The sequence below is a fragment of the Rhopalosiphum padi genome, chromosome 4 (assembly GCF_020882245.1).
Source record: "Rhopalosiphum padi isolate XX-2018 chromosome 4, ASM2088224v1, whole genome shotgun sequence".
Taxonomy (NCBI): Eukaryota; Metazoa; Arthropoda; class Insecta; order Hemiptera; family Aphididae; genus Rhopalosiphum; species Rhopalosiphum padi.
In genome coordinates this window covers 31,697,850-31,707,550 of record NC_083600.1, presented here as the reverse complement: position 1 = coordinate 31,707,550, position 9,701 = coordinate 31,697,850, and the positions used below count along the sequence as shown (strand labels likewise).

Below are 9,701 nucleotides of genomic sequence, written 5' to 3'. Positions count from 1 at the left end.
TATTGTTTTAATGTAAAATGTATTTGATGGAGGTATGTAGATATTAATCATGAATTTATCTAATTCAATCATATTTGTTATGAAATAAACTGTTATTTCAGTATTAAAAGCAATAATTAATAAATAAAATAAAATAAAAATGTGATAAAATTTAAAAATAAAAGTTAAACTTATAATTTTCTTTCACACATTATGTTAAAAATGAGATATAATATCTATCTAACTATTTATTCTGAATATTAAAAAACAAAAAAACAATAGCCAACCATAATTTTTTCCAATGATTATTAGGCATTTAATTGGTATTTCCTGGTTATATCGATTACCTCTGTAGGAAATCTGATAATAAATAATAAAATTATTAATCTATTTATAATTTTAGAAAATATTACATTATAATATTATATATTGAATTAAAATAACCAATGTATTATACTATATAATTATTATACGAGTACCTATGTAAAGTTCTAAATATGGCAATATAAAGATGCTCATTACTTGCACACTTAAAAATTGAAATATTGTTTAATACAAACATTTTCAAATACAGATAATAATTGCTCATATTGTAAATTACCTATATTATGTAATTCTCTACTTTTTATTAAAGCTACCAATTATCAACAGTCAACACAAAACTAATTTAGCTAAACTCATATATGATAATTGATAGGTATTTGTACATTTGTAAGATAGATATGGCACTAAAAAGAAGACCAGGTGCCCAGGTAAAAATCAACTTTAAAAATTAAAATGGTCAACGGTGCACCATTATAAAAGGGGCGGTGATGACTTTCATGCCTTATTCCACAAGTAGCATGCATGATGTATAATTAGTAGATAATAGATATATAATGTATGTATTTGAAATATCTTTAAAAGTTTAAAATAATCGTATTTTGGATATTTTTAGGTTGTTGTAAGGACAGCTTATGAAGAACCACTTGTATTACATTTTCAAACACTGATTGATTACATCAACTTTGTGGAAAACAATTTATGAATTGGTGATAACCAGGGCCGTATTAGCGCATAGGCACTATAGGCACTGTGCCTAGGGCCTACAAAAATAAAATGTGTGACTACTATTTTTTTTGTTACAATTATCCTGTTTATGAGGGATAAAGAAATATTCAAATTGGCGTAAAATAAGTTTTTTTTTATGGTTTTAACAATTTAATTTTCTATATATTTGTAGACTGAGTAAAATTAACTGTTTTTAAGATTTATTAAAATTATTATCATATAAAAGTTTAGATTTTAAAGGATTAACATTGAAATTCAACATTTCCTCTTCTAAACAGAAGGTTTTATACCCAATTAAATACTGGACACCGTAGTGCTGTATAAGCGCATAGGAATTAAAAGCACTTTGCCTAGGGCCAAGGCTGCAACTGAAAAAATTTCGGGGGGGGGTCACCGTTTTTTTAAAATATAAATACTGAAAGTTTATAGCCAATTAACTTTATTCATTAGTATAAAATATTTCTATTTTTAAAAAAATCTTGAGGGTCCGGACCCCTGGACCCTCCTCCAGCTACGGCTTTGCCTAGGGCCTACGATTGTATTAATCCGGGCCTGGTGATAACGCTTGAAAATTTAATACGAGGTTCCTAATAAGTTGCTTAATAACAAAATACCGAACATTTATAGTATTTTAGTTAGAATTAGGATTTTGACAAAATCCGTCAAAATTTCTAAAATTTATTTTTTACGACATTAGATTTACCCGATTACCATTATGCCTATTTCTCTTTAAAGAATTTTTGTTTGCTTTTACAACTAAAAACAAATAATCGTAATTCGTAGATACTTATAATTTTTACCAAATGTTTATGTTAGCAATGTTGATATTTCTTATATTATATAGTCGTTTATTTTTATAAATATTTTTTCTCGTTTAGAGCTATTTATAGGCATGAGCAATTTTGGAATTTTTTCTCTATAAAAATTATTCGGTGAATAATAATATATTAATAGGTATGTTAATAAGTTAATAATAATATTCACCGAATAAAAATTCTTGAAATTTTAATACAAAAACGCATATAATTTGTTCTTATATCTGTATCTATAAAAATACGTGCATAATTTTTTTTATACATATGCGTTTGAAGGTTTTTACAAAAATCGTCAAAACAACGATCATTTACAAACTACAAAAGTTTTGTAGCAAGCAATTTAAGAATCATCAACTTCTATAGCTTAGGTTTTACTAAGTTAAAATAAAAAGTTCTAAAAAAATTAATAAAAATAATTATTTTATAGGTACATAGGTAATATGAAGTTCGAATACAAAAAGTACTATACTTAGATTTTCTAAGATAAAAACTAAAAGGTATACCTAAGCTAGAATAGTATAATTCATTTAAAAAACTAATGTATTTTGTATGGAATATTGTATTATTATTTAATATAATGTGTTAATAAATAAATATAATATATATTAATTTTATTTGGAATAAATTGCATTGATTAAATATAAGTACCCATAGGTACTAAATATTTTTGGATCTATACCCAAAGGCAAATAAATTATTAATGAATAATTTGAATTCATTAAAATTTACCCTTCAAGAGTTTAACCATATACAAGCGACTTACACACAAACCATATCTGTATTTACTATTTTGAAAAAAATGGCCCGACGAAAAAAAAATTGGCCTGCTTAAATGTTGGAACATCTATTATAAAACTCAAATGGCGCCACTGCCTAAAACCTAACTACCTAAGTATTGTTCTGTGATATTATGTATATGTATAGTATATACTATATAGGTACCTACCTAAAATAACAATATACCTACATATCGATACGACGTGTCATAGACAAACATGAAGTCTCTTATCGTATTGTACCAATTTGTACTTACTTCTTATCAGTTTTGAAAATATAATTTTTATCATAAATTTTAATTTTGAAAATTTAATTTCAAAATGACTACTCCAAGATCCAAGTCACCAAAACCACAGAATTCGTTTAGAAAAGATGACAGCAAAGATGAGACAACGTTTTGGGACAAAATTGGGACGTTAGGACGTAAAAAGCGGATAAAGGAAGGTAAGTACTTTAACGTTACCTTATATGGTCATCACCAGTGTTCAAGAGTTATAGAACTGATAAATTATGAAATGCATTTTCCCTAAAATGTACCTTGAATAAATTTAATATATGCGTTTTGATATAGAAATGGACTGGAGAATCGGTCCTGAAAAACTGGCATACTTTCATGAAATATAAAATATAATAGGTACTACTTTTAAAGAATTTATCTCTAATTCTTGGGAGTGGCGTTAATTTGTATTTCAAAACATGGTCTTAATTTCAATATTTTATGCAAAAAAATTAATTTACAACTAAAAACTTATAAATTTATATTAAATATTACACACAATACTGTTCCTAATTTCATCAGCCCAGGTGACCTCTGCTTTTATGATATGCTTTTTAAGTCACAAAATTATTGGGAGATACAATTTAATAAATGCAATATTCACTTTCATAAAGGCATAATACCAGAAAATGTCTATCTTTAGACAATGTATCACTTGATGGGGTTAGTAATACACCACACACAGTGTCGATAAGCATTAATCGACAAGAAGTATGTACTGTATAGTATGTACAATATGTTAAATTTAAAGCAGCCATTTATATTTATAGTAAAATAAGTATTTAGTCTAATTTTGTATATGAAAACATTGCATTAGTACATTATTTATTTCCATATTAATTAATAGTTATTTAAATAGTAGAAAAAATGGAAAAATATGTATTCAAATCTTTTGAAATGTAATTCTTTTTAGTATAAAATGAATTGGTTTACCTGTAGCTTTTAATATACTGCATTCAAATGTATGTAAACAATATATCTAGCAAATAATGCTAGAAGTCTTAAGCTCTGATCTTTAATTATTCATTGCAATATTAGTGGAATAATATTTATTTAAAATAATGATTAAATTTGCATGACTTAATATAAATTTTTAATTGACATTGTTACAGTGCAAGAAGTTCAGGAAGAAGGTAAATATGCTATCGACTCGCCAGGCAATCCAGCTATGGCGGATGTTCCTCCTGAAGAATATACTCTTGGTACTTAATTGTTTTATACTTACTAGATCTACTGAAGTTTTAGAAAAAGAATTGTTTAATAATTTGTTTTTTTTAATATTTTAGAGGAAAATGAAGAACGGACTATGGTGGAACCAAAGTGCTATTCTGATCCTAAATTACAAGAATTAATGAGCATACTAATTGATTGGGTAAATGATGTGTTAGCTGATCATCGAATTATTGTAAAAAACCTTGAACAAGATCTTTATGATGGACAAGTTTTACAAAAACTATATGGTAAATAAATAAATATTATTTTTTTAAATTAATTTATAATAGATAGATAACTTGTGCAATAAAAACATGTGGCCTAATATTCCTATTGCTTAGCTGCCAGAAATGTCTTTTATAAAATCAATGGTATTAGTTTAGTTTGTCTTAGGAATTATGAATAAATTGGATTTTATAACTAACTTGATTAATTGATTAAATTATTACAATGTAATATTTTTTCTTTTTAAACATCTAAAAAATTAATAAAAAAAGAAAATATATTAATTAATTTGAAATTTATCATGATTATAGTTCATAAATATATTATAATATAATGCATTTATGTAATATGTTTGTAATTATACACAAATAGAACGCACTCTACTAATTATAATTGAATTTATATTGATTTTTTTTTATAGAAAACATTAAATGATTAATAATAATGATTTTTAGAAAAATTGACTAATGAAAAGTTGGATGTTCCTGAAGTAACTCAATCTGAAGAAGGGCAAAAACAAAAATTGTATGTTGTTCTTGGATCTGTAAATAATGTGAGTAAATATTGAAATTTAAACCTATTTTGGTTCAAAGTTATGAACTTATTTAGATTAATAATATTTTTCTAGATTTTGGGATTGACTGGTAACAGATTATCACAACAAAAATGGAGTGTTGAAAGTGTCCATTCTAAAAACCTTGTAGCCATTTTGCATTTATTGGTGTCACTTGCTCGTCATTTTCGAGCACCCATTCGTCTTCCTGAAAATGTCACTGTCAATGTAGTGATTGTACAGGTGTTTTGAAAATAAACATACATAATATTTAAATAGTATTCGTCATCTTTATGATTTATTTTTCTTAACCATAAATGATAATTTTATAGAAACGTGATGGGGTGCTAAAGAATCGAACTGTAATTGAAGAAATCACATCTAGGTACGATGATCTTGGTATGAGATGTGAACGTGATGCTTTTGATACATTATTTGATCATGCACCTGACAAATTAGAAGTAGTTAAAAAAGTATAAAACACCAGAATATTTTTTTTTCAAGTTTATTTTTATTGATTAATTGTTTCTTTTCAGTCCTTGGTGACATTTGTTAACAAACATTTAAACAAGATTAACATGGAAGTTCAAAATTTAGACACACAATTCCATGATGGAGTTTACTTGACATTATTAATGGGATTACTTGAAGGGTTTTTTGTACCATTATATTCATTTCATTTGTCACCACAAAATTTTGAACAAAAAGTGCATAATGTCAATGTGGCATTTGATTTAATGCAAGAAATTGGACTAGCTGCACCTAAAGCTAGACCGGAAGGTAACATATTTTTTTTCTTGAACAAATACATTTTTAGTTAATTATTTAATGCATTAAAAATGGTCCGGTTTTATGGAAATTAAAATAGCCCAGGGATGTCAAACCTTTTTTTGGGTCAAAATATTATATTTAAGAAAAGTTAAAAAAAAAAAAATCACGTGTTAGTAATGTATTCATAGGTATTTTTTTAAGGCTATAATCAATTAGTGAGGAGTTTTACAAAAACTCATTGACAGTTTAGATTTGAGAGGAGTGATGAATGTATTGATTTTACAATGATGTGTGTTTTTTATTTAATGTATTTATTTTCTATTTTGTCATTTCAACCTTTTGTTTTGGGCAGTAAAAATATTTCCATTTTCAAAAATGAAGTTAGTTTTTGGTAACAATATATAATTAATTTTAGATTATTTTATAATATAATAATATATATATATTTTTTTTGTTATACAGACATTGTAAATTTGGATTTGAAGTCAACATTAAGAGTGCTGTATAATCTTTTTACCAAGTATAAAAATGTATATTAATCAATCAAATCAGATCTAATAATTAAGTATTGTTAATTTTAATAAAAAGTAACATTTATTTAAGTGACAGTATTGTTAATTGCACACAAGAGATATGCACTACTTAATTTATGAAGAAAATTAACTGAGGTACACTCGTCCAATAATTAAGCTATTGACAATTATTAGCTTGACAATCAAAATTATAGATATATTTTGGTATTATTTATGTTTTCGAATTATACTATAGGCACTATATTTTGTATGCGATTGTTAGAATAATAAGACTACAGACTAACTTACTAATTTTATGAATTTATGAATTTTGTAATATTGTTTAATATTTTGTTGAATTATAACATTTTATATTTTATTGTTTCAGTCACCAAAATAAATTGTATGACGTTTAACTATAGTCTTTATTAGCATAAACCTAATGGCTAATACATACTTGTTAAACTTAAGAGCATTTAGATTTTAAATTATTTTTAAAAATTTGAATGAGCCTTTAATCCTGTTTATTATAGGTAAATAACTATTTAAAAAAAATGAAATAGTAAACCTTATGTTTTGAAATATTTGAATACAATATTTATTACTATATTAACAATATAATGTCTGAGGTGTAAGTGTACATTCAAATATGTAATTTACAGATCAAAGATTTCATATCATAGAAGTTTATATTTCATAATATAAATAATGAAATTATACAAAGAGGTTCCATTAAAACTTTTGAATTTGAAGTGAGCCAAATAGATACAGTTGCACTATTGAAATTTGTAAAATAGATCTATTTAAAGTTTTAATAAATGGTACAAAATTATTATAATGTATATTTGCATGGTGGTATATATTTATACATATTAAAAACAAAAAATAGGATACAAAACACTTTAAAAACATCAACAATAATAAAATAATAACAAACATATATCACATGTTATATAATTCTTCTACAGAATCGCATCTTAGTTTATTGTTCACTTTGATAAACTTTATTTTACGGCTATCCTGTTGGTGTGGATACAGTTGTTTTTTGCAAAAAAATACTTGATCATCAACAACACTACTAATCCATGTGGTTGATGGGAAATACATTGAAGATAGTTTATGTGTTTCAAGTGTAGTGTCTTGTGTTGAAACTGTTAAATATGTTGAGGAATTGTGTACTTTACTGCAATATGAAATAGCATCACACAAACAAGCACATAGCATGTGTGCTAGTCTTGTAGTTTGATCACTATCTTCATTTGTATAATAATTGTTTAAGTCTGATACTAAAATTACATGTGGCACATTTGGACTGTTTTCATGTATTGAACAAGTGTACTTGACAAGATCTTCCCACTGTGACAATGTTCTAGATGTAAACAATGAATAAATGTGGTTAAGTATTAAAATTATAACAACTTAAATTGTTAGAAATCAATTAAATTAAGTGTAAGTATATTTAATTACAGGAATGTAATACGATTCAATGCATGTACACTAGGCGGCTTGGCACCATCTAATGGAATTGGTAGAGATTTCATCTGAGATATTTGAATGTAAACCACTCGATATCCGAATTCAGACCAGTATATTGCACTCTATAAATTGCAAACAAACAAAACAATATTAATATTCACAACCATTAAGACATAATAATAAAATCTATTATTATTATATAATATGATAATTTATTATTAAATGATTTGTTAAAGTATGGTAGGCTCTAGTCTTTTTAAACACTATACTTAAGCAGTACTCTTTTTTTTCCTAAGCCAGTTTCATTTATGAATCTCGTTTAAATCTTAAATGAACTGAGCAATGCCCATCTGCACCAAAAAAAAAAAATTAAATTGAAACAATATTATAATGTTAAAAATAAAAATTTGCTTAATTGATTATTTATTACATTATAGCAGGTAAATTTGGTGCACTATATCCAAAATGAATATATTTTCTTTAGCGCAAATGTGTAATTGCAACAAACTTATTCTTAAGAAGCAACTGTGAATCGACATTCTTACAGGTTTTTACCTTTTTATTATTTTTTACTGTGAACTTACATATTGGATAGGTTTTTAAGAGTAGGTAGTTACCTACTAAAAAAATTCATATGATACTACCCATGACCTAAAATTAATCCTAAGAAAAATAATATACAATGCTCTTTTTTTAGTTATACATTATAATAGTAATGTAAATTTTAATTAGTATCTTTAATCATTTCTTAATTTTATTTTATATAAAACGTAACATTAAAAAGATGAATAAAAATGGTTCACCTACTTCAAATAATATAGACTGAGAATAAGCTGCTGATGTTCCACAAAGTAGCGTACATTTTACTTTAGAACTGTCCATAGAAAATAAGCAATATTTTTAATCAAGAGCAAAAACTAAAGGCTGGAAAAACACATTACAAATGTTTACAATGATTACATATTATATTATTAATTAATTGATTTTTAAATAAGTTCTAAACTGTGAAACTGTCATGGTAAACTGAATTGATATAATTTTAATTTATTTAAGTTAACTAAAATTTTTAAAATTTTATTTTTATCACTTGTAGTGTTATTTCGTGATTTGAGAATTTAAGATAAAGAATAGAAATATTATAAAAATGCAGACCACGAATTCAAGGTTTAAGCACAGAATAATTATGAAGAATTATTCTGTAGTTTAAGATAGGTACTTAAATCGTGATGCAGTACGCAGAAAAGGAAATACAGATATCACCGCGGATCAGAGTTGTAGATAATACTATCAAGGACTAATCACCGAAATGGTGTGAGAAGATGGTTATTGGTTTGTAAAATGTTTCAAGAAGGGCAAATGTCAAATAGTGCTGCTTAAAATAATAATATTGTACATTTTTCAATTTTTGTACTTTTAATAGTGTTAAAATAGTACCAGCGTATTAAGACTACAATCTAGAGAAAACAATAAATTAAGTTTCAAATTTTTAAACTGCATAGGTAATTATTTATTATTATTAATTAGGTATGTAGAATATTATATTATCTATATTTGTATGAAAATAGTAGACATTCTACCTATTGTCTGTTTTTAGAATATATATTTTTTATTTTATAGGTACTTTTTTTCTCTGGAAGATGAGTGTGTACAATGATAATAATAATAGTTTTATAATTTTACATCTTTGATATAAAATTAACATCAATTATAATTTTGGAATAATTAAACAGAATTAATTAAACCGGTTAAGTAGGAAGTGACTAGGCACAAACCTAACCTAACCTAACTGGAAATTAATTTTGGGAAGGGTTTTAAGCTAAAAAATTGTATTCTAATTTTATTCTAATATTGTATAGGTTATTTTACAACCACATAACATAACACGAAAATATTGGGGGGGAGGTTGATCCCCCCACAGGTACGGTCTGAGTGTACCTATATTTAAAAAATATTAAAACGATTTAAGTATGAATACAGTTAATTAGTACTTTATTTCTAACTATTTTATAAAATCGAAGAATATATTTTTATTAATTCAGTTGTTTGGTAAATAA

The 9,701-nt window shown here is 25.4% G+C and overlaps 2 protein-coding genes across 2 annotated transcripts; one reads left to right on the top strand and one right to left on the bottom strand.

Annotated features, from left to right (window-relative positions):
- Nucleotides 1-2,833: 2,833 nt before the first annotated feature.
- LOC132930108 (beta-parvin) lies at nt 2,834-6,587 on the top strand. Its single transcript, XM_060995779.1, has 8 exons — nt 2,834-3,065; nt 4,011-4,100; nt 4,185-4,358; nt 4,791-4,888; nt 4,964-5,131; nt 5,221-5,361; nt 5,425-5,668; nt 6,122-6,587. The coding sequence occupies exons 1-8, from the start codon at nt 2,942-2,944 to the stop codon at nt 6,196-6,198; spliced, it is 1,116 nt and encodes a 371-aa protein (XP_060851762.1). The 5' UTR covers nt 2,834-2,941; the 3' UTR covers nt 6,199-6,587.
- Nucleotides 6,588-6,950: 363 nt separating this feature from the next.
- Nucleotides 6,951-8,918, bottom strand: LOC132930109 (uncharacterized). The gene is made up of 3 exons (XM_060995780.1): nt 8,455-8,918; nt 7,639-7,769; nt 6,951-7,540 (listed from the first exon to the last, which is right to left on the bottom strand). Exons 1-3 carry the CDS (start codon nt 8,527-8,529, stop codon nt 7,114-7,116), a joined length of 633 nt encoding a protein of 210 aa, XP_060851763.1. The 5' UTR covers nt 8,530-8,918; the 3' UTR covers nt 6,951-7,113.
- Between the last annotated feature and the right edge of the window lie 783 nt (nt 8,919-9,701).